The 27,727-nt window shown below is 31.8% G+C and overlaps 1 protein-coding gene across 1 annotated transcript; it reads left to right on the top strand.

Moving 5' to 3' along the window:
- The first annotated feature begins 1,141 nt into the window (after positions 1-1,141).
- On the top strand, positions 1,142-12,408 carry LOC143912560 (uncharacterized). The gene is made up of 5 exons (XM_077431845.1): positions 1,142-1,474; positions 7,200-7,332; positions 11,802-12,187; positions 12,276-12,304; positions 12,385-12,408. Exons 1-5 carry the CDS (start codon positions 1,228-1,230, stop codon positions 12,406-12,408), a joined length of 819 nt encoding a protein of 272 aa, XP_077287971.1. The 5' UTR covers positions 1,142-1,227.
- Positions 12,409-27,727: the final 15,319 nt, after the last annotated feature.

Here is a 27,727-nt window from a genome sequence, read left to right as displayed (position 1 = left end):
ACAAAAAGTGTTAAGTATGCTGATAATTAGAATATGGAAATGGCTACCCGTAACAGTAAAAAAATTGTTAAAAATATACATATATGTACACAAAACATACAAAATTACCATTCTTTGACATATTATGCAAATAGATTTTTAATCATTTCAAATACTATGATTTTTAAATCAATCCATCTAACTTCTAAAGTGATCATTATCTATTTTACATATTATTTCTATTATTAGTATTTAAAGCATTATCTTATATTATAGCCACAACGTAGTGCACTAGTAGAGCTATTCCATACTAGTAGAGGGTCGTGGATTAAAGTCCCAGCCAAATACGCTGCTGGTGGTAACTTGTGGTTATTAAAACACAGATCGACATTTTGTTCTTAACCAAAGATTTAAATCAAATCGTGTTTAGGAAATTTTTTGAATTGAAGTTGAAGATTTAAAGCAAATTGTGTTTAGGAAATTTGTGTGGATACCTGAAAGGTATGGAAATATTGTAACCATCGTGACTCCTCACAAGTTTATAAGTTTGGTTATTAGTGATTGGCATAAAATCTCCTGGTAAGTTTGTTAGTTATGTATGTCTACAACTACCTGGATGTTATATTGGGACTGTAGCATTTTAATGTTAGTATAAATTAGCGTGATATAAATTATGTCAACTCCTTATAAAGTAATATACAAAAAGCGTCTTATAATATTATCCTTATATTAGAAATAATATGACCTTATATAAGAAAGCGTCTATTCAACGATATATGTAAGTATATATTATTCCTATACGAGAGATAGTATCAATTTAATGAATGTTTTTCATGACGCAACTACGAATAGACGTAGTTCGATTTCAAAACCCATCGATTCAATTTCCATTGAATCGATGGGTTTCAAAATTGAATCGATGGTTTACAAATATTATATATAGTAGTATTTAATACACACTTCGGGTATAAACAATCAAAAGTCTAATAAGTATCAAAAGAAAAATACTTAAAAATTAGTTACAACATTTCATATAAAATTCCAAGTCATCCAAACATCTTTGAATATCATTACCACCATTCAACCGAACCGAATCGGCTCGTCGGCCGATGCTTCGGCACCACTGGCCCGGTATAAAACCGCGTGCTGCACCACAACAGACGCCAGTCGCCCTTGATCTTGACCGCGAACGCGAACTCGTACGTGAAATGAACTCGCACCGCTGCTGACCGATAGACTTACGAAACGATGGCCTCTGCCAGGATAGCGTGGAACATTTCCATCTTAGTGCTGACCCTCACTTGTGCAATTTCCGCGGAAGAAAATGCGGAAAACCAAACTCTGGCGACGAGGGAGCGCAGCGACGCACCAGATCTCATGAGCGTGCTGAAATGCAGTTTCGAACCTCAACCGGCGCACTGTGCGAGGCAATACGCTGGAAAAATGCTGGACAGTTGGGAAGACACTCTGGAAGACGAAATGAAGTCTTGGGGAGGTAATGAGTCAATCCAATTACATATTTTTAACACTCCGGCCCATATTGTGTATAATTGAAATGAAAAATCTCAATAGACACACAAAATTTGAGCTCCTGTACATATGTATAAGTAAATACATGTTATGTTATAAAGATATATGCTTCAAGATACAAGAAAAATGCTTCATCACAAACATATTATTATAATGATTCCATAAATGAAAAGATTTTTAAGCAAATCTCAAACTATTGATTTTTATTTTGAATAAATAATATAAGATTTTCTATATTTATAAATAATATAGCAATCTAATAATGCAAAATTATCAACTAACGTGTAATGTAATCAAAATTCCCATGTGAAATTATTAACTACATACATATGAACATTTATATTTGAAGTCCAAATTTTCAGTTCCAAAAAAATTCAGAAATCGTTATCACTTATTTTAATTCGATTAGCCCAGTATCTTGGAAAAGCAGAATGGAAGTATTACAGGCTACCAATATTTTATATATTTAAACGCAAAACATTATATGTATTTATGTATATATAAATAAATTTTCTATTTTAATAATATTATAAATATATAGTATGTCTAACTATAATACTGCAATTTTATGTGATCAAAAATATAAAATTAAGTGCTTAATTCGTTTCTAAAAAATATGCAATTATTAAAGAAATTTCGGAGGTTTATAAAAATAATTGCATAGTATGAAATTAGTACGAGATCTGTTATTCTAACAAATATCTTAAATAAATTAATTTCACCAATTATTGAGCATTTTTACAAGCTTGTTATTATGTATAAAATATGTAGTACATTATTGGGGAAAGATCATAGCAATTTATTTAATCTATAGAAATCACTATACTATTTCATTATATATATATATGTGTGTGTATATATGTATATATAATATATTATCAATTAGTACAATTAGACTAAAAAATTCAAAGACTTGAACTATTATAATAATTAATAACTAATTTTAACATACATGTGTATGTATGTAAAATATGAAAGACGATAGCAAAAGCTCTATTATTAATTACCTCATAAAAAAATAGAAATCTTAGTTTATAAATAATCATAAGTAGATACATATAATACATACATACATTATAACACTGAACATCACATCACACACGCCTTGATTTGACCCACTTTGATAATAACAAACGACATAGCGAAGAAGAAAGCTTGATCGTTTAAAAATACATTACAATAACATTAACATCCGGTATAACACGTTAACGTCGCGTAACACGTAAACGACCTCGGCCGAGGGGAAAAATGATAGTATTACAAAATTGATACGACTTTTTTAACACGCAGTGAAAGTCGTCGCAAGATCGTTCTTTTTTTTGTTCATTTTTCATATTTTTACTACGAAAGTAAGAGTCGCCCTATCGAATTATTATTCACACCCGAAAACACCATCGTAACATCATAATAATTATTATCATATTTTGCATAATATACATATCTAACAGAATAAATTTTCGAACCGTTAAGCGCCGAAGTAACATTCACACGTCGTATGATACGCACCGAAGTGTAACCGAAGAGCACGAACGAGGTGACGAAGATCGCTGCGTCATTAGGCTAAATAATATAATATAAACGGAGGTGTCTTTTCGTTTTAATTAACTTTTAAATTTAATTAATAGTTTCGGTGAAAACCAGCTATTATATAGGGATTTGGGTTAAAGATAATACCGTTTTTATTATTCTCGGGTGAATGATGTGTGAAAACGACACGTGCATATAATACATTACTTAGTATGTGAAAAGAGGAGATTGATATCTTTAATTTGCGTTGTGAAAAAGTGACATGGTACTAATTGATTGTCGATGTTCCCATGGTACAAATTAGTTGCGTGCAAGTCGTAAAATATGCATCGCTGCACTGTGCAATTACACTTTTAGAAATGCACATAGATAATACAAAGTACATATACAAAGTTTCCAGTATGCAAGAATGTCGCTTTTCTATGTGTGAATTTATTATACAGAAATGTGCTTAAAAGATCGTTTACGATGCCAATACTATTCTGTTTAGCTATTCAAAAACCTTGTTTTCGGTTTTTTTTTTACTTTGATTTTATTTAATGACATGCATTGCAATTTTAACGAAATATATTACAAAATTTTAGTATGTTGTACAAATGTATAATGAAACAAACCTAAATATTTAAAAAATCATAATAACTAAGGATCTAATGGAAATTAAGGCACAAATGAAAAACTGCTCACATAAGAGCAGGGCTGTGGAGTCGGAGTCGCAGTCGTTGAGTTGGAATATTTCAAGCGGGTTCGTAGTAGTCGGAATCGTAAAAAATCGACTGACTCCAACTCTTTTTATTACAGGTTTAATATTAGTTTTATTATTATTTTCTTTATTACAGTATGTGTAAAATCCAATAATTAATTGAAATTTAATAATTTCTTTTTAAAAATCATGAATTCAAATGACATTATAAATAAAATCGTTGAATTCCTCGATTTTTTTGGTTATTTTTGTTGTTATATCTTTTTTTTTCATCTTTACTTTAATTTTTTTATTAAATTGATTTTTAGTGTACGACATTAATGCACATACATTATGAATGTACTTACATTTTATTTATACCTATTTAATTACCAATAATTAAAAAAAAAATACTAATTTCCTTATTTTTTGTATTTTATCGCTATTATTTTCATTATTAATATCACTTATTTTCATTAAAAGTCAATTTTACTAAAATCATTGAAGTCGTAGTCGGAGTTTGGAGTCGGAGTTGGACTCGGAGTCGAAATCGAAGTCGGTTAATTTTGATCCGACTCCGCAGCCCCCGCTTAAGAGGCCGAACTGGGCTATTGCTTTATATTTTTCAATAAATTAGTATAATTTATGAAATCAAAATGATTTAATAAACAATGAAAGAACAATATATTGATTGTAATTAATTAGTACCAAATCAATGGACATCTAATATTAGCGTTGAATATTTTCTATGAACCACGAGGACCAAAATTCTCCCTCTGAATAATTAAAAAAAATAGTGCATGTTCTAAGGACATGTTAAGGTTGACAATAGAAGAAGAGAATGTTGTTTGTCATGGTTCCTCGAAGAATGCACTGAATTGCACTGAATAGTGGCGCAGTTTCGAGAAATCCTAATTTCAAGGCGCTCAAGAAGGATTTACGCAATAGAATTCCAAAAAAATTGAGCTAGCACCCTCGGATAACATACAAATACCCCTTGGCGCATTTTTGTAAAATTATATTGTGTTTGTTCTCCTAGAGCATCTTTGAAAGTGCGGCGGCTCAAGAGTGCATTTATCCGATCACCGTTTGTTATATTTCCGTTAGCCTATAGAAACTATTTAATTTATATAATGTGTTACCTATACGATTTATCGACAACTTACCCCGCTCCAAAAGGATATTGCCCTGGAAAAATCCGATGATAAATAATAAATTCTAACCAACCAAATATAAAAACATCCAAACGAACCAAATCGACTTATAGTGAAACCGACTATAACAAATCAGACACACTCACCCATACAAAATACAATATATAAACAATAACGGAAGATACGGACGACGAATTGCGTCCAAGATCATACATAATTGTTTTTTAACTCATAAATAATTGTTATTAAATTACGTGCGAAAAGAAGATCACTATCGAAAATTTTTATATAAAAAAACTCATACATAATAAAAAAAAGTAAAAATTACAACGGAACATTCAAAACAGGCACAAAATTAAATTCAAATTCGCAGACAACAAATCTAGAACGAAAACGATTAATGCTACTTCAAGTACCGGCCATAAAGCTTACATTATATTACAACAAAGTCGTTTCGCAAACTTCCAAAGTCAAGCTACGAAATTACGCGCACTTATAAAACAACTCTAATAGATATGTTCGTCACATCTCCTATGTAAATCTACAATGTTCAATAATTTAGAACCTCCAAATTTATGACACTATCTGATGATGATTTTTTTCAAACTTTTATGCACCCGAGCAACGCCAGACGATTCTGCAGTACTTAAAATATCACACATAATAAATTCACAGCTACACTAATCGTATCCAAGTTTCACGTTTGGCTATAGAAAATTGTGTGTGGTCGGACCGCTTTCTTCCTCGGAAGCAATTCGGGTCGTTTGGGTTTCGGTCCGGGTTTCGTAGTCCTGTTATGGGGTTCCATGTGGGCCGTACCGGATTCTTAAATCAGGAAGTTGGTCAAATGGTATGTGTGTGTGACGACCGAAACGCGCTCTCGATGACCTTATGCAGTATTAAGGTTAATTTCACCCGGCCGTTGCACGTCTCTCATTTTAGACACGAAAATATCTTGAATATTAGTATATAATCGCGTAAATTCATTGTTTTGGGTTTTAGTTAGGCTTTGACTCATTAGAAGGCATTGTGTATGGAGACTTCAGTTGAAAAGTTCTAAAATAGTGTTCGATTCTTTTCAGTGGTCTTTCCATTTGAAGGGAAAAACTTTCGCTTATGAACGTACAAATGTAATTATGTAGAGTGATTTTTTTATTGTGATAGTAAAAGTGATTCGGTTTGTTTGTTTTATTATGTAAATGTATTTAATATGCAAATTTGTATTCTAAATTATATTACTTAGTGAATTAAAATCTTAATTTGGGCTTCTGATTTAATAACGTAATTAAATGGCAAAACGATGTTAATAATTTAATGCAGTTTATGTAGGTGTATATATTATAATTATTTATTTAAAAAATGCACGCTTGAAGAAATCTTAAATGTATTAAAATGACTGGACAATTTTCTAGACATATTACGATACCTACAAAATTTTCTATATTGTATAATAATGTTTATTTGTGACATTTCAAAAATCGATTAATTCATTTTTAATGACAGCAAACCAAATTTTCACAACACCTTTTTGAGAAAATTTAAGTTTTCCCGATGAATAATGAAATAATTCTTCTACATATGTACATATATAAAGAGAAATGTTTTAATGGTCTTTTCACCTATTAAAGCTTTTCTTTAAATGAATCTCCGCCAAATTTCTATCTAAAACGTAATGACGTAAACTCAAATAATGTATGAATTTCATTGCAAAGATTATTAATGCGGTTATCAAAATGAAACCTCAATAATAATATAATAAATCAAACTTTTATTTTTTTGTTAAATTGCATTTAAATAGATTGAAAAATTCAGCTTATGCGTATGCGGACACTTTCATTAGTAGTAAAATTAATATGATAAAACAATAAAAGTACAATTTCAAACTATCTCAGTATTCATCTAAGATGAAAGTTTAATTTTCTCCTATTTGAAAAGCACACACACAGACAGTTAATTATACTTTTCCCACAATAATCATTGTTTGCTAGTATAATATCATGCACTCTGTCCTCTGCAGAATCCAACTTGAAACCACTTAAGAAAAACTTTCCTAAGAAAACTTCGGTTGTATACATACATATGCAAATAACCTACATTAACGCTAAATATTCTAAATCACATCGATGATAAACAATCACCAATAAGTTATCACAACAATATATTCGCACACTCATGCTAACTCATTCCAATTTGAATATATCATCTGTTTTTTTATCAACTACATATTTTTAGCACCGATTAGCGTCACTTTTCTTTTTTGCCTACTATCTTTTTTTCATTTCACTCACTTTCTCACCGTTTAATTCGTTTTTGTGATTACGGATTTTCAGAAGCGGCCGACACAGAAGTTCTGGCCACCGGAAGACAGCTGTCGACAAATACCGAAATGCCATCAGAAGCGGCCCAAAAACTGCAGCTGGCACTGAATGAGCTAGCCAGCATACTGCAAAGAAGTGTATCAAAGTGAGAACCAACAAAAATAAAATGAAATCCCCTAATACGAATTCAGATTAAAAAAATTCCAATCTACTGAAGCGTATATAACAATCGGTTTACTTATCAACATAATGTACATAATTATAGTGCATGCGTGTTATAATTATCATACCATCTTTACAACCAGCCAATTTGCATGCAATGAAAAGCGGACCAACCCCGACAAAATGCCATTCAAAATTTAATAACACACAGTTATTAATTACAGGTAGTCATTAACTTAAGAATTTAACGATCAGTTACTTGACTCAATATCGTAAAAACATAAGCTGTGTTCTTAATAAAACTTCATTCAAAGACCATCAACACAGCGTGCGTGTTATTAAACCCTCCAAACTTCATAAAAAAGTATTATTTAAAAGATTACGTTTCAAATTTTCTTTCATATATAATGTTTATTCATAGAAATATTGAATAATTTTAAAATCTATACATATACTTCAATGCTTTATAGCTTGCAGATTTCGCAAGGTCGATAATATTCCAATCTTTCGTATTCAGAAAATATTTCAAATCCCCAGATATTGAAATTGACTGATTTTTTTCTCACGTAACAATATATATTTCTCAAATTGAATCTTTCATTCAAATGACCCATAAGATACATAATGTTTATTCCATGAAAAATATTGAAATGTATATAAATTTTATACAAAATTAAATATAGCAATCATCACAGTTTGAGCAATACTGATCTGATAATACATACAATCAAAGACAACTGACAACCTCTACCCCAAGTATAGAAAAAATGTTATTTGCACCCAAAATTTACAAGGACACCTCTCATAAATTTATCTATCGACTCAAGCGATATTTTTCGTTTCAACCTATAAACGATAAGTTAGAGAAAGTAATTCGAAAACTATTTCTTTAATGTTTTATTTATTGTCTTTTAAACATATAATTCAGGTGATATGTTAATGATGCTCTTTGCTTTGCACGGAGAGTTTATTATATTCATCAATATGTTCATTTTATAACATTTTAAAAATCAATTTTAAAATTCAATATACATAACATTTCACAATGCGCAATAGAACAATAGAACTTAACATGTCAAATTACATTAAACAACTTCAAAAATAAACTGACCATTTGATTAAACTCCGACCGTTAAATATAAAGCACTGACCAATCGACATACATACATAACTAAGTTACTGATCATTAAATATAATTTTAAATAACTGACCCATCGAACACCGACTTTCATTTTCTAACAAAACCTACATTGCTTAATTACAGTAATCAAATCAATATTCAAGCTAATATAATCAATTTTAGACCAAATTAAACTGTGACCAAAACGATTTGTACCACTGTGCATTCAAACATGAAACATTTGAGACAGTCCAAAAGTCGATTAGCCGCATTGCGCCCATTGAATTATCAATCGAAATAATGTTCGACCTCGATAATTACACACTCATATAATATAACATAGTATAAGCTATAGTATGACAACCTTGGATGCATCAAAGCTTTCTCTTTTCACATTTTCAATCATTTTCCCTATAGTGAACGATTCGACGCACCTACATACATAGGTGTGTACTATTGTTAAAACGAAATTAATTTAAGCGTGGAAAACCGAATCGTCTCACTAGCCGCCTTCGACCATGGTCCACAATGATCGTTCTGGTGAAACCTAGACCTTGAAGGCACACACCGACATAATTCACAGAGTGGTGTCATGACCCAGCCCGGTTCGTTGGAGATGCCACCGTGCAGTCAGTCGTGTTTGACAATCGGTCGCTGACCTAGTGGCCGCACGCCATGTCACCGGTTCGAATTAAAACCACACCGGTTGGTTATTCGGATAACACACTTACGCAAAACTCGCACCTAATCCTGTAACATTTGCAAAATCGACCTGGAATAAGGTTCGTGTTTGAATCCGCCACGCGGCGCCACCAGTCGAGCGGCCATTACGCACCCCAGTGCGTAATGGCCGCTCGAATGTTTTTGACAAATAGTTTTCGGGGAAGCGTTCCAACAAGTAAATCAGATGAATTTGCAAACTATGATAGGTAATGATTGTCTCGGAGTCACAAATATCCGAATCTCACTAGCAGCACCGCAAAAATCTTTTCAATCGGGGTCTTACCAGGGTTCGAACCCGGGACCTTTCAACAGCGTCGGAAGATCCATATGGAAAAAAATTGAAATGCACGCGGGCAGCTGATCACGGGGGGCGGCCGTCAGGCAAAGATTAAAAGCCCAATGCCAAAAATGTTTTTTTTCTTCTGGGTAGCAAAATAATTTTAATGTAATCATTTTTTTTCTTCAGTTTTTTTTTTTTTTTTTATATTCCTTCACCTTTTGATCATATCTTTAGATTATATTTGTTTAACTCATTTTAAGAAAATAAAACACAAAATATAATAATATAAGCTCAATAATATAAAACATTTTTCAAAATGTTGTCGTAAAGCCACACTTATTGGGTGCTCAATACAGACTAAAAAAGAAAGCTAGATTGAATGAAGATAAAAAATATACCCGATCGCCAGTAAAATTCGTAAAAAAAAGATGAAGAAAAACACGGCAAGTGCGAAGATTCGGTTGATAATTTAAATAATTAAATAATTAATAACGATACTCGTAATAAATCGATTGTTAAAAAATAATAACCGTTATGATCTTGGAAAATGCCATTAAATTTTTAATAATTTTTTTAACTGTCTCGTCACTTCTGAATCTCAGGTATTTATATAAAAAATTATTGTATAATTTAGATTTTTTAAATGCGCATGGTTGAATAAAAAAAAGTTTTATTACAACTTTTTTACACTCACATATATATTCATAAAGGTAAAAATAGGCTTATAAAGAAAACTTTGAACGAGAGATTTGTACCAAAAAAATAAATTAAAATGTTCAACAAATTGAATACTGCTTCAAAATACACATTTATTATTATTCGTTTGCATACATCGCCTAATTCTCGTCCTATGAGCAAGTTATATATGTTTATATATTTACATATACAAACAGACAGGTATGTATGCATATATTTACAAATACACAACGGTCACATGTATGTATGTACGTAGTATATAAATATATCCATATATAATTCAAAAGAGTGACGAGTTTCACCGAGCCGTCATCATTGAACTCAATACATATATTATAATTCTATATTATTATAGTATGCGACTTTTTTTTGGTTTTTCACACTATTTAGCCGAGTGGTTTTATTACTTTCATTGATGATTTGAAAAAAATGGGACGTTCCCATTGGACACGTGCGAACTGACAGACATATGCGAACTACGATTTTTCTTCATCATAATACAATATTATATGTAGTGCTCGTCTTGTGAATATTATGTCTGTTGAATTATTTGAAGGCGATACCGTGACGAGTCGTGTCTGTAAAAGTAACTGTCGTGTCGTACGCAAGTTAACGAGGTCTTTGTCATCTCACCATAATGACATAATTCACTTTATCTCGACATTCGTCTATTTTGAGCAACACTGGAATGCGCAACATTTAGATAGATCTTACTTTCACCGATTTTATTTATTTAAAAAAAATTGTAAACATTGGAAAATCGTAAAGTTTTAATTTGAAAATTAACAATTTACCATTTATTTATTTTAATATACATATTTATAATTGAGAAAGACAGCATAGCTGATGGATCCAAATTTTTCCAAGATGTCGTTATCGGATTGCTCTTATACTTACATTTACATAAGTATATAAATTTATAGATCATACATTTTCAAATCATATTCAAATAGTGGTGATATAGGGGGTAGGATGGTTTGTGCCAATTTGATGAGAAACCATTTCAACAATTGACAAACTCTTATAGGAAACAATCAACTAGGATTCACAAATATCTAAGTTTGACCAGCAGCACTACAGTTAATACAGGAATAAATTCTTTTTAATCGAAGTCAACCCACGGGATCGAACCCGGCAACCTCCCGGTGGTTAGCATTAACGCACCGGTCAATCAATGCTGCTGGCTGACTCTTCTAATAAATCATGTATACTAAATATTCATTACAAATTTTGTCAGCCAGCAATATTTACAAGTTAACTTAAAAGAAACATAGTGGTAATTTTAAAATTTAGCATATTTGATATGCAACATTTTATAAAAGCCCAAAAACAATTACAAGAATAGCTATTTAACTTCAAATTAAAAATTGTCTTGCAACATTGTATTCGTTCCTTACTTTCTTAATACCTAGTAGTGTAAAAATTCCACAACAAGAGCAAAAAATTGAGAAACTCCGATTTTTAAATAATAAATCAATTTAAAATGTAAATGCTTTAACAACGGAACGCGCAGTAAAAAAGTTGCATTTGATGCACCCGTTTGGTTTTTACGACTGCTAGACGGAGTGCAACAGCGCGAGACAAACAGTATCAATTTAAAACATTAGTATGATATTACATATTTTTCTTTCAGATCGATGGCACGCAAAAAAGAAGGCGGAGGAGGAGGCGGTGGAGTCAGCTCAATAACGATAACAGCAGGCGGCGACGAAGACAAGAAGAAAAAGAAGAAGGAGAAGAAGAAGAAGAAGCCGGCGAACATTCACATCCACCAAGACATGGTGCAGGAGGAGACCATGGAGATGGACAAAGGTGTACTGGCCGAATATCCCCCGGCTAAGACCGAGGGGACGATGATTCAGGGGCTGTGGGTAGACAAGGAGTTGGCAGGTCCTGCCAAAACCCGCATCAAGCGGGAGCAGGACGAGGACGAGGACGAGGAAGTCAGAGACGTGGAAGGTAAAGGGTTATACAATGCTCATACAACAGCAACATCGATCCTTACGAAACCACCCCGAAGTAAAAACAAGTATTCAGAATCAATGTCATTGCATGAAAACTTATCCCTAATAGTAAGATACTATACTATGAAAATCCTTCACGACAGGATTGACTAGTATTAAATTGTGCATGAAAGTAAACAGTACATAAATAATACACATAAATATGTATACATAGTTCTACAGTGATTGTTTACGTACTCACTTTGTTTGTAGAAGAAGTGGTCGAGCGGTTGCTAATCGGCAACTTATTGTTACTTAAGTAGTACACCGTTCTGAAACAATATAATATTTTATTTGTTTAAAATGTATGTAAATAATACATTAATACATGCATTTAAAATCAAAGGCTAAATTATACATTAGTTTGCATGTAAATTTTAAGTAAATTGTAATGTTAAAAAAATATATACATAAAAGCGTTCGATTCAACGCACAATGGGACACATCAAATTGTCGTAAATAAATCAATTAATTAAAATTTGATTTCAGGGAAATCGATTCAAAAGTAATTTATTCACATACAAATTAAATTTGTAATTTTTTTCTTTATATATGTACATACGTACATACATACTAACTATTCATCTGTGTATGTACTATACGTACATACATTGATGTAGTCTTATGATCATATAAAAAACCGATGTCGAGATTTTGACTAATTTGAACTCAGAATCGGTCAGTGATCTGTATTCATAGTTTTTAATAAACATGTATGTATGTTGGTTTTAATTTGAAAAACGAACATATCTATATTTTACTTTTATTTTTACATTTTTATGACAAATGATGACATTAAATTCGCATAATTTTTATTAATAAGCAAAATTTGACATATTTCAATACACAGATTTTTATTTAGGATTTCATTAATCTATTATTGCAAAAAATTTATATGTCGGTCAAAATCATATTAACACTTCCCTTACGTGCTGAAAAAAACCACTAGCCACTGTGCTATGTTTTAAATTAAAATAATACAAAGTCTGCTGGCTAATTGTTGTATGTAATTTGCAATAAAAATCATTTTACCATAAAAGAAATTTAAAAAATAACGGCTGAAGCAGATCCGTCATTTCAAGGCAGATATCATTCTCACATTGACCGTTGAGCGCGGCGCGTACTGAATTCCTCCTCTATCTCTCGCATCTGTGAGCCACATATACAAGGGGATTCCCGTGAATTATTTTTTTCTGCTGATATTGATCAATGTTTTTATTTCGCAATGGCATAATTCGAATCATCGTTGTTTTGATGACGAATACTTAAAATATGAAGACCCTGCATTCAGTATATTTGTAGAAATAAAAAAAAGTCCTGGTCACTCGCTATCCATCACAGTGAGGCAAATGTTAAACAACACACCAGACGCCTTAGCATTATTACGATCGATTTTAAATATACTCGACTGTAATATTCAATCAAAATGATTTCAAAATTGCATTCGACAGCAAAATAAACAACTCAAAAAAATATTACACAGTATAATATCGATAGCTACGACGTATGTAGAGCTACAAATTTCGTAGCTCTACGAGAGACAAATCGAGCGAGAAATCGCTTCGTCTGCAGGCACCATTAATTGCAATTTTATTACCAAACTATTAAAACAAACTGTTTTATACCATTTTTCTCTTATATATTTTATACAATAAAAAAATACGATGAAAAGTTTCAAACGTTGAAATTTTCACAAATTCAAATACCCATATGTAGTAAATCGTCCAGATTAAGCTCCACTTAATGTTCTAAAATAAATCTAACATTCACACACCACAAATTCCAGACGGCAGAGGCAAAAAGAAAAAGAAGAAGAAGGCAATTTTAAAACTGCTATTACTAGGAGCCGTGCTGAAGGCCAAAATCAGTCTACTTCTGCAGCTGTTATCAGCTCATCTGCAAGTGAAATTCTTCGCGATAGCTCTAGCCGGCTTAGCACTAAACATCGCCAGGTTCTGGCTGGACCTCAAAAAAGGACATCAACCTCAAAAGGTGAGACCGAACAATGCATATGACCAAACCTAGTTAACACTTGTCATTTCGCCGATTTGCCCCATTGTGTCGCTAACACGGTAGCCATATTGGAGAAAATTTGCATGCAACGCTCCATTGACGGGCTTTGCAAATCACGCACATCGCTTTCTAAAAAACATGAAAAATATTATACCGATGTAATATAAAGCGCGAAGAAAAAAAAACAGAACGCCAGCACACTAATAAATACCCAAAGTAGGTTGTTGTTTAATTTTACCAATTACGGACGTGTTGAGCAGTACATAACGGAAACTATAGCGAGTGAAATTACATTTTTTTTTCGTCGGAATTGTTAGGTCACTTTCGCCTACCCTGGACCAAATCACACATGCTCAATTCGAAATATAATTAACGGATTCTGTTCTAGTTTAACATATTCTTCACGTTGGAACGTATAATTAAGGTTTTATGTACAACAGTGTAATTTATACACAATTTACTACATATGTAGCATGTGAAATTTTGATACTATTGATAATTTGAAAACTTTTCTTTACATATATGTATGTACATATAGTTACTATCATCTTAATTTGACGTGTTGTATATTTTGTTTTGACGACAAATTAAAATTTTACGACTGAATTCAAACATACAAACGTCGCAACGTCAAAAATGTCGTTTTTGTGGTTTAAATTTCGATTCTGAAAATCCTTTATATGTATTTAATTTATGATAATGTATATTTTGTACCCTTGACTATTTGAAAAACACTTATTGTATAATGCAAGTACTGAATGTTGATTAATTGATAGCCAACAAAGTAAACAGATATTATTTCCCAGTGTATATTCTACATATGAGCCGTTATATTTGAAAGCTGTGAAAGTCCAATTTTCAGTTCCAAGAACACTACATATATATGTTTGACTTCATTCACAAATTATTATCACTTTTTTAATACGATTTGTCCAGAATCTCGGAAAAACAGAATAAACGTATTACAACCAACCAGTATTTTTAAATATTGTAAAACGCAAAACATTATAAGCCAATTTCAAATATAACGGCTCATATGTTTTATACATATTTCAACAATATAAAATTTCTGATAATATTCATATTTGTTATATTTGTCGTAATTTCATTTGCCAAAACTATTTCATATTGCCAATATCAATCACTTTCTAACCGTTAATTATTTTATATAAACCTACACATGTGTAATAGATCAATCATAAATAAATGATAGGTATATTAATTATCAAAAGCAAAAACCAAGTTGAATACATAACAAACGCATATGGAAAAACAATGACTTAAATATACAAAAATTACATACAAATAATTACAATAATTTTATTTTATTTACTACTAAAAACTTCTAATATGCAAAAAAGTAACACGAAAGTGAAATTTCGTCGATTCACTCAAACGGTTAGCAAACATAAATATGTAATTTAACCTTATAATATAATTTGTATCGATGTTAATTGATTTGACTAATACTAAAATAAAGGGACCAACTCCCCCATCGACTATTCATGTTTGTGACTAAACCAGCTTTAATGAAAACGCTTTCAGGTAATTTATTATGAACATGCTCAACACCAACATCACTATGAACATGACGATGACCATGGCGGCGGATGGGGTGGCTACTGGTCGAGGAGCTTTAATGAAGGCCCCGAAGGCCCCGTTAAGAAGAAGGTAGAAATTACAATAACTCAAAAAGCACCCAGGACTTAAAATGAAACCTCAATCAAAAAGGCAAAGATTTCGCAATTAAAAGAAAATACTGAGGAAATAGCCCAGAACTACGGACGCATTAACTTAAAATTCTAGGTGAAATGAAAATACCAGAAATGCCGTTTTACTAAGATTTGTTAATTTCATCTTTGTCAGCATTGTCTTATACATTTTCTATGTGAAAATCATTGAAATCAACAACATATTCACTTAAGTTCTTTATAGGACGGAAAATTTTCATAGATTTTTCGCATACTTTGACCCAACACTGCGCTTTTAAATCACTAATTTGTGCCCCAAGAATAAGTGTTGTTCTACGTTAATGCACACAACAATTAACATCGCTTGCTTGATCTGAGCCTTTTCGATTGACGACACCTATGGCGCAATTCGTTGAGCATTTTTCGCACAAATAAACACTCCAATTCAAACTGATTGAAGTCCTAAATATTGGTTTTAATGCATGTTCGTGTGATTTAAATATGCACATAAAAATAAAAAAATACTTAAATAAAAATTAAATGATTAAATTATTTCCAGGAGGAAGAAATTATACATCCAGCAGTAGATACATCCGGTTACGATGAAGCGGCTCCCTACAGCGGATGGACCGGAAGGAACTTAAACTCAAGAAAAGTCAGAAGGAGATGAACGAAGGGAAATTAAAAAAAGCAAATAATTTATAGTAAAATTATAGTAATACGCCAAATTTAAAACGTCTTAAAATGAGGCACTGAAAGTATATTTTCAAACAATTTGATGGGTTTTTTTAAATTATTGATTCAATTTTATAAATAAAATTTAATTTAAAGGGGGCGGCCTCTGTGGTTAAAAAGGTTTTGTAACACTTCTAAATCGGACTACTACTTTCAACACGTTTTCTTTTCTTCTCTTATGAATTTTTCAACTAATGTATGAATATAAAATAATTTTGTACATATCTTAATTTATTTAAAAATTGTGTTCTCATGTAATAAAACATTAATTAAGTATTTATTTTATATAACAAAATAAGCATCATATCGTAGGTACGAAATTTAAACGATGGGAGGAGTGAAATGTGGCATTTAATTTAAATTCAATCGAAGAGATATGGAGATTGAAGAAATTATTTATTTATTTATTTGTTATGTTATAAGTGTATTTATTTTATTTAATATATTTTAAGATTTTAAAATACCGTCATTTTATTTTTGAATACCCACACTGTGAACTCTTTGTTATTATTCGAAATATGTACATATGTACTTTTCATTGATACATAACATATGAACGAATTAAATCGTAATTTACAAAAAATATATATGTAAATTATGATGATTTAATTAACATGTTTTTAAACCTTGTGCAACGCTATTTCTCGAAAAATTATTTATTTACATATTTTTTAAAACAATTTAAAAAATGCGACACCTATTTATATAGAAAAAAATTACTAAATAGTGGAAAATATGAAATTAACACAAGTAATAATAGTTATATTTAGAGGGCATACTATTTTTACAAGGTTTACATCTTATAATTTTATTTATTTTATATTACAACTTAAGAAAGTCTACATAAAAACCTATTTTTTTTTCAATTCACAATAGCAAATTTTCATAATTGACAAAAGAGAAAGAAGATGATTTAGAACTATTTTTAATTTAAACATTTCATTTTTCTTGCATAAAAATAAGATTGAATTGATTAATTATAAATATCACATTTTTCATTGTTGAAATAACGATTTATCTCTTACTCGATTCATGTTTTCAAATTAATTCATCAAATATTAAGGCAGCAAAATATTTGGTAAAACGCATTCAAAAAAACAATCCAAAGTGTTTTTCGCAATCGGAAAAAAACTGTCTTTTTTATATCGGTTTTTATGATAAGAGACTTTACTATTATGAATAAAATAAATCGACTATTTTATTTATTTGTATAATAAATAAATGAAAATGCTACTATAAATCGGAAATCATCATATTACATATGTATATCAACGCTAATTATTTATCAATGAAAAAATCAATCTTCACTCATACAATTTTAATGCTCTAATAGAATTTGAATATAAAGTTTAATTATTGCGAAAATCAAATTTTTCATAACAAATAATAAATAATCGTTAATTTTCCGGTATTTATAATAAATTTACCGCAATTCACCGACCCATTTTCCACATACGAGAATAATAAGCGAACCCTTCCACGCGCGCGAACCAAATAATTGAACCAAATGAAGTCACTCGTATTGAAAAATACTCGCTCGATGAAAAAATACGACAAAAAAACCACCACTATTCAATAGAACCGCACACTTGTCGCCAAAAAGCCATATCCTTTGTATTTCCGAACAAAAAAAATAAAAAGACGATTCTTTTTTGTTTGCATTATATTGTATGTAAAAGTTTATTATACGAAACTAGGCTCGGACGTGAACGAGATGTATTCAGATAGTCATCATTATTACGAATGCTTTCTTTCCATTCCATTTTCACATTGTCGTTTTCTATAGAGCCGAAAGCCTTATATCAATCACAAATTCTTTGCGTGCTTTGTTTACATTTTCAGAAAAATATGTGATACGTTAAAAAATCCGTCATTATACCGATTTTCTTGGTGAAATTCACAGTGTAATTAAATCGGAACGAAATTAAATTTGACTTAATGCTTCACAAAGATCTTTGTCAGCATTGTCTTGCATTTTTGTTTCAAAAACATCATTGGAATAAATAATAGTATCATACATATGTATGTACATATGTATCATAACTTTGACCGAATATTACTGAGTGGCTGTAAGTCACCGGATCAAAACATATTTTTTTTTTAATTTTATCTTTTCGAGAAAAAAACTATAATTTATAGAGATTTTAAAGACGAAAAGAGAAAAATTATGAAAATAATAACCGTCACAAATATACATACGCAGTTTTACGCTAAAAGTTATTTTTTGTACATACAAAGATTTGCACCGGTTTCTATGAAGAGCAACTCCAAAAGTCGAATAGGACATAGATATGACAAATTTATAATGGACATTCCAAGCATTTCATCAAATACATACAACCTATTTACATATAACCGATTAACCGATAAATATGTATGCGAAAATCAAAAAAAAATTGCCTGTAATTATTTTTTAATAATGAAAATTTTCATCTAAGTTCATAAGAATATCGGCCAAATAATAAATTCATACTATTGAACATTTTTATGAATAACTTTTAATCGTCTAATTTGTCAGAATAAGTTTTCTAACCCAGAAGAGTGCATATATGTATGATAAGGTTGGCATACATGATTTGAAGAATGATTAAGTTGTCAACCTGTATACATACATATGTACATATGTGATAGTTCGTTGTGGCTTCCAAAGTAATAAACAATTTTTCGCAACCCAAACAGTCTCATTTTGTCTTTATGTCTGACAACTAGATCCTTCATATGTATATTGAAAAATCCACCCTTTAATAAATAACCATAAATAAAACCAGCAATATAAAAACCAACTATATATGTACATACATATGAACATGTAAATATGTACCGGCTATAATTTTATTTTAAAATACTTGAGAGGAACAGCATAGCCGATGGACCCAAGGAGTTTGTCAATTATAATAACAAAAATGAAATAAAATAAAATGAGATAAAACAAATAAAACAAGGATACAACTAAAATAAAAACAAAAACCGAAGCCGTAAATTATAAAAAAAAAGCTTGTAAAAAGTAAAATAAGAATACCAAAAAAAACTAAAAACAACAAAAACCCATTATGATCATTAAGTTTATTTTTACTAATTAGAGATTAAGGTCATTGGGAAGACTATTCCAAACTTTAACCATTTTATTTCAAAAGAAACAATATCTTATTTTTTGTAAGAATGAGATATTGCTTCTTTTTATATTTATTGATATATCCTTTTGAAATAAGACAGTACAACCTTTTTTTAGATGAGTGTTTTTATTAAACGTATTATTTGGAAGTATCAAATGAATTTGTTTTTCTTCTCATGTATACACTTTTCATTTCAAGTGCAATAGTATATTGTGTTTTGACGATTGTTAAATTGTTATAATTTATATTACTGAAAATGTGGTATGTAATGTATAAAATGTTGTCTGTAAATAAATAGTAAAAAAAATGCACCAAAATCACTTACCCAATCGTATTTATATAGTATGAAAAGAGTTATAAAATTCAAAATAGCTTTTTGAAATAAGAGAGTACGACCTTTTTTTAATGAATTTTTTTTATGAAACATTAGGAGGTTAATCATAAAACTTAATTATTCCGAAAGTGAAATAAGTCATAATCATTTTCTATACTGTTTGTCCCAAAATTTTAATCGGAAAATAAGAATGTTATCGAAAAATTACCCGATGATGAAACAGGGTCACGAAAAAATGGCAGAAGTTACTTTTTTAAATAAGTAGTAAAAAAATGCACCGAAATGACTTGCATGTGTACACAATCGTATTTATATATGAAATGACTTACATACTTCAAAATAACCGATTTATATATACATATTTCAAAATAACCGATTTGTATTTCATTAACGTACACCCGTCGCATTGGAGCAAATCTGTAATGGCGAGTGTGTATTGATTTGTGACAATAAATAAATAAATAAATAAATATGTAATACCTAAAAAACACCACTCATGAACAGTATTAAAAACTAACCTAACCTAACTATTTTTCCATTTCATTCAAAATCCGATCAAAATAATACAGTCCGCACACCACAATCGGAAAACCATGATCTTTGACGATCACTACACCGACCAATAAAACTGTTCGACAAATGACGACTTTTAAAATGTTTCAGAGACGGGATATAACTTTTCTTATAGATCTATGCCCAGTGAACACGAATCTGGTAATAAAAAGTGTTGATTGGCTCGAGATTCGGAGATATATGTGTTTTTTAAATCGCGCGATTTTTCTATATCTTTGTGTTGTTCGGTCGATTTCTCAAAATCTGTTAATTTTCTGTTCAAAATGAATATTGGAATCTACAGTCGGGTATTCTATCTTTCATTTGTAGTACTTTTCAGCTTTTAAATCTTTCTAAGTAGTCGTCCAGTTCAAATCAAAAGTCAAAATTACGTATTTTCACTTGGGATTTTTTCCCACTGTTAATACTATATTACATATATTGAGTATTTTCTATTGAAACATGTTTATTAAGATAGTGTTCTGGCCACACTATTTTTTGATTTTGTTTAAAAGGGTTAACTGGAAGTGTGCTGAATTTTAAATCGGTAAAATTGCGAGCTAAAAGCTCGTACTAGTATTTACACTAATCTGAATTGAATTAATTTTTTTTTTTTGGTGCCATCTTATCGATTCCCGATAAATCATCACCAGTAATATCGTTGCTCTTCAGATCATGTACAAAATTGTGAATTGGGCTTCGTGAGGCTTTTTTCGCTTTAAACGCCTCTGCTGGTGAGTTGTGTCCAATAGCTGCAACGCTTCTATGTTAGGGTGACGGTGCAGTCTCAACTCGTGCCTCCCAGCGCATTCTCGGATGACTTCTTTTACTTTTTTGATTTTAAGGTCCTTGTGGATCTCTTCATTTGTGACGAAGCGATATGCATCGGTGATAATCCTCAAAAACTGGTTTTGACATCTTTGCATTTTTTCGATATTGGATGGCTTACTGCATCCCCACAGTTGTATGCCATATGTCCATATTGGCTTCACGATTGCCTGGTATATCAGTTTTTTGCATTGTAGGTCTAATTTGGAGTGTCTTCCTATTAGCCAATGCATTTCTCTTTGTTTCATTCGAATCTGTTCTATTTTTTTTTTAATGTGATGCCTCCACGTAAGCTTTGAGGCAAGATGCAGTCCTAAATATTTGGCTGACAAAGCTTGTGGAACTTGGATTCCGTTTATGAAAGTCTGAGTGCTGACACTATTTCGTCGCAGTGCAAATGTGACCTGCATTGATTTTAGCTCGTTGAGTTTCATTTTCCAGTCCTTGGTCCATTTGCTGATCTTGTCCAGTGCACGCTGCAGGCGTTCAAATGCTTCCTCCTGCGACTCGCTCGATGACATAATGACTGTGTCATCTGCAAATGTTCCAATGAATGTCTCTTTGCTTGTCGGGATGTCAGCAGTGTATATCAGGTACAGTATAGGCCCTATTACGCTTCCCTGTGGTACTCCTGCAGAGGCTGTGAAAAAGTTAGAGAATGCCTCCTCATGAGCAACAATTTGCGTCCGGATAAGTATGATTCCAGTAATTTGACATAATTTCCAGGTAATGACTTGCTGATTTTGTGGATAAGTCCTTCGTGCCATACCCTGTCGAAGGCCTGTGAGACATCAAGAAATACAGCCGGACAATACTTTTTTTCTTCTAGCGATTGATCTATTTTTGAAATAACACGTTGCACTTGATCGATGGTAGAATGTTTCGACCTAAATCCAAATTGGAAGTCGGGAACATCGATTAAGGGCTTGAGTCTTTTTAATAATAGTTTTTCGAATAGCTTAGAGATCGAAGGCAACAAGGATATTGGTCTGTATGATGTTACTTGTTCGGGTGACTTTTCTGGTTTCTTCAACATTATGATTTGAGCAGTTTTGAAGCACTCTGGCACATGCTTGAGCCGGAAACATGCATTGTATAAGTATGTTAACATGATAATAGCCTTTTTCGAAAGTTCCTTGAATAGTCCCGGTGAGATTTCGTCAATTCCAGGTGCCTTTTTAGGATTTATATTGTCATCTATTTCTTTAGCTACTTCCATAGGGGTGACAGTTTTGATTAGTTGCTGTGGTTGATACATTGGTGTATAATCAGCATCAAATTGAATATTGTGTGGTTGGAATACTGTCTCTAAGTGTTGTGCAAACAGCTCAGCTTTTTCTTTGTTGCTTCTTATCCACTCTCCTTGCGCATTTTTCAGAGGTGGTATTTGTAGAATTGGTCGTTTGAATTTCCTAGTTGCTTTCCATAGTGAGTGATTTTTATCAGCTGCAGGGCCCAAACCTTCCAAATATTTTTCAAAACAACTTTGTTTGTGCTCTTTAATAAGTCGGTTAACTTTGTCACTTATGTGGTTAAATTCTCTTTTGTCTGCAATATTTCTGGTTCTATGCCATATTCGTCTTGTTCTACGTCTTTCTTTAATCAATTGTCTAATTTCCATGGGGTAATTAATGATTTGGTCTGGTTTTTCTTTTGGTACAGGTGTAGCTTCTTTCGCAGCCTCTCGCACAGAGTCAATAAAATTTTGAGTGTGTAGTTCGAGATCTTCTATAGTTTTAAGTTTCACTATTAAATTTATTGATTGGTCTAGTTTTTTTCTGAACATATCCCAGTTAGTGCGTTTATTTGTCAGGTTCTGTCTCCTTATTCTTTTAATTACCAGTGTGCTCAGTGTCATCAGCACTGGTGTGTGATCAGAAGTAAGGTCCTCTATTCCTTCGACCTCAATATGGTTTGGGGCTATTCCTTTGGATATAAAAAAGTTAATTAAATCTGGTACCTTTTTACTGTCGGTCGGCCAGAAAGTTGGTTTATGTGAGGAATGATACTCGCACGAGGAGCTCTGAATCGCGTATAGAAGGTTGTTTCCTTTACCAGGAGTTATAAGTCGTGATCCCCAAGCTGTATGTTTAACGTTGTAGTCTCCTCCAATAATAAATCTTGGCCCAAGGGAATTAAAGATGTTTATAAATTGGTATTTTGTGATGGTATGCTTTGGAGGACAATATGCTGCAGCAATATTTAAGTCAGCATTGCCATATTTAATTGTGATGATAGTAGCTTGCATGAATGGTTCTCTGATATCTTTTTGTTCGAAGTGCTGGATTTTTTTTTTTGATTAAAATAGCAGTACCACCGCGAGCTCGTTCACTAGGATGTGTTGTCCAATAAGCTGAGTATCCATTTATCTTTATGTAACTTCTTTGTGAAAAGTGTGTTTCTGATATTAGGGCTAGATCGATGTTGTTTGTCTTTAAAAACACTTCAAGTTCATGGACTCTCTGATTGAGTCCGTTTGCATTCCATGTTAATATGCGTAGGGAATTATCTGTCATTTTTATTATGTTTACTTGGTGATTTCCAATGATTTTCAATTTTTTCCACTCTGGTTATGAGCCAGTTGAATTGTTGTTTTATTTCAGTTTGAAAGTCACATAGCAACTGCATCATGCCACCGATGGTAGGTTCAGTTGATTTATTTTTCTGCCCGATATCTTGTTTGCTTTTGTCTGCTTGGGACTTAGCTGCTTCACTATATGTTTTGTCCGCAGTAGTTTGTTTATCAACAACTTCAATTTGATTTTGTTGTACGCGTTGCGTTACTGTTACCTTTTTGGGTTGTGATGCTTTTATCTTTTTTTTATAGACCTCGCACCCCCTGTAGCTAGCTGGATGTCCTTGCTGGCCACACAGGGCACAAGTTGGGGGAACATTTTTCTGCTTGTTGCATTTTGTTGTGTGATGGTCTGCGGGACATTTGACGCATTTAGGTTGTCGATTGCAAAAATTTTTTGTATGCCCAAGTTGTTGACAGTTTGTACACTGAGGGATGTCTTTTACTTTCATTGGTGGTTCAATTGTTACTCTGCAATGTAGAAGTTCTTTGATACCATATACTTCTTTGCAGTTTTCTTTTGGCACCAGGTCTACAAAAAATAGTGGGAAATGTTTTATTTTTCTTTCACCATCGGTTGTAACTTTCTTGATGATATTTGCCACATTGGCCACTTCATATCCTTTATCTTTGAAAGAATCTTTTATCTCATTAACGTCTGTTGATGGCGGTAAACCTCTAACAACCACTCTATAGCACCTTTCATTCTTGAGTTGATAGGTGTAGTACTCTAGATTGTGAAGGGGGTTTTCGTTGTCTTTACATTCACGTTGTTTTAAATCATTTAGTGTTTTTTTGATTTTGCGATAATCTTCTTCGGTTTGTGTAGTGATTTTGATACTATTATTAGAAATTAATTTAAATTGACATTGAATGGGTGGTGTTTCTGTTGTTGATAATATATGAGTTCTAAACTTATTGAAGTCTGCTCACATAAATAGAACATTGCTCACATAAATAGGCGGTGGAAGTGGTTGTTTGTTAGGTTTATTAGTTTGCTGTTTTTGTGTTTCTTTCAGCTTATTTTGCGGGGAAGATAATACTTTATCTATTTTTCTTTTTTTACTACTTTTCTCTGCATTTTGGCTAAGTTCATTTTCAAGTTCTTCTTCATCTGTGTGGTAGTCTTTATTCATATTGTCAAGACTTTTGCTCCTATTTAGAATAGATGTAGAAGGCCTGGATTTTTTTTCCATTATTTCAATTCTTTTCTTTAAATCGGTTATAGTTATCTCATATTGTTTGCATCTGATTTCATATTGTTGGCATAGATGTGTAAGTTGATCATACGGATCGTACTGCTGCGCCAGTGGCACTGGATTATCTGTGTTCATTTTTCAGAACGGGTGCAAAACTGCGCCGCGCCGGTAACAGCGCGGCAACAGTTTGATTTTGTTGTTGTATATTCACTTATTATATTATATTATTGCAACTTTAAATTTTATTATAATAATTATTATATATTTATAAAATTTATAAATGTTATATCGAACGCGATAAGGCGATAACGCACATCGACCGATTGCAACCGTGTACGGCGACGAACTATAAAATTGAATTAATAGGGATAATATATTAAATTGTCTTTATATGAGAATTAAATAAAATTCCACTTAGAAAAATCATATTTCGACTATTCTTGTAGATTAATAACAAAAATTCGTTTATTTTATCGAGGTAAGCCAGTTATCAATAGAATTTTTGTTATTAATTCAATGATTTTTCTAAGTGGAATTTTATTTAATTCTCATATAAGGATAATTTCTATTAATTTGCTATTAATTCAATTCAGATTCGTGTAAATACGAGTAAACACTAGTACGAGCTTTTTGCTCGCAATTTTACTGATTTAAAGTTCAGCACACTGTTAACCCTTTTAAACGAAAACAAAAAATAGTGTGGTCAGAACACTATCTTAATAAACATGTTTCAATAGAAAATACTCAATATAATATAGTATTAACAGTGGGAAAAAATCCCAAGTGAAAATACGTAATTTTGACTTTTGATTTGAACTGGACGACTACTTAGAGAGATTTGAAAGCTGAAAAGTACTACAAATGAAAGATAAAATACCCGACTGTAGATTCCAATATTCATTTTGAACATAAAATTAACAGATTTTGAGAAATCGACCGAACAACACCAAGATATAGAAAAATCCTGCGATTTAAAAAACACATATATCTCCGAATCTCGAGCCAATCAACACTTTTTATTACCAGATTCGTGTTCACTGGGCATAGATCTATAAGAAAAGTCATATCTCGTCTCTGAAACATTTTTCGTGTCGAACAGTGTAATCATTCAAACGGTGAAATTTCAAAGTGTAAAGACACACTTTTGTGTCAAACGATACAATGCGTTCGCGTTGCGTTTCCGATAATGATAATGATAAGGTGCGTGCGCCGCGCTATTGCTATCTATTATTGCGTTCGGCGATTCTCAAAAGGTGTGCGAAACATTTTAATTGATAGTCCCCCTCGCGAAGAATTCCACTGGTTTTTACGTTCGTTTATTGACACCGTTTCTTAGCCGCTGTGACGAATCGCTTTCACTCGTAAAAATCGTGGCTTTTCTTATTTAACGCCGACGAAATATGCTCTATTTGACGGGGTGAACGTTTGAGAACATTTGCGATTCGCAATGGCACCCATACCAAAATCACATTACAACATACCAAAAAAAAGCTCAAAAATTCAATAACGAGTTTGTTATAACAAATTCCGTTATAATATCTAGTTACGTACATATACATACCTAGTTTGCTTAAAACAAACAAATAGGTTATTATATAATATATACCTGATCTCCAAACAGCATTAAGTAGATTGAACGATCGATTTTATGATTTGGTCCGACATGAAATCTCACAAGTTTGAAAAACGCTGCTCCATATATGTTTGTATATATATCAATAGTACAATTTAATAATTGTAAATAAAGACTTGATACTAGTGAGAAAATCTATATAACGTCATCACTCTCACCCCTTTCTCCATTTCCCAGTTTATTATAACGTAATGAGTTTCAATCTTCGCATGGTGATGTGTATTAAACTTGCACACAAAAGAAGTGAAATTGCAAATAATAATTACACTTTCAAATCAATCGACGCATTGACTAATGACGTCAAACACACTGACCCACCTAAATCTGTAACTTTTGTTTGATTGATGTATTTTTTGCCCTTAAGTTAAAACCACACACTAAACTTGCATTCACGTGGAAAGCTTATGGTTCTCTTTGTTCGGAAAATTCTTATTATACGCATTTTATTATAAATTTATTTTGAGGCTAACCTTGGCCCTCAGAAGCTGCGTGCGGTTTCCTTTTGTGCAATTTGACAATTGAAACAACAAAAACATTAATTTATCAACGCGGAACAGTGAAGTTCTACCTCTGTCAATGTAAAATGCGTGCCGAGCTTTACAATTCCGTATACAGCAATGATGAATTCAAATTTTACTGCGCTGATATTCTCAAACTGTTTTATTTGCCGATGAATTCAATATTACAAAAGCTCTTGTTCACTATTGAATAATGGCTACTAAAATATTGGCCAGTTATTAATTACAGTTAATCGATAACTAAATTGAATCCAATCGGAATTGAAAATTTGATTAGTTAAATTCATTAGTTTAAGCCAGTCAATGCTTTTATTGAAACCATCAATTTTTTTATAAAAAAGTTTTCTGTAAAATTAGAAGATCAC

The sequence above is a fragment of the Arctopsyche grandis genome, chromosome 6, assembly GCF_051622035.1.
Source record: "Arctopsyche grandis isolate Sample6627 chromosome 6, ASM5162203v2, whole genome shotgun sequence".
NCBI classification, from domain to species: domain Eukaryota; kingdom Metazoa; phylum Arthropoda; class Insecta; order Trichoptera; family Hydropsychidae; genus Arctopsyche; species Arctopsyche grandis.
The sequence above is the reverse complement of the archived record's forward strand: the minus strand, read 5'-3'. Positions and strand labels throughout refer to the sequence as shown.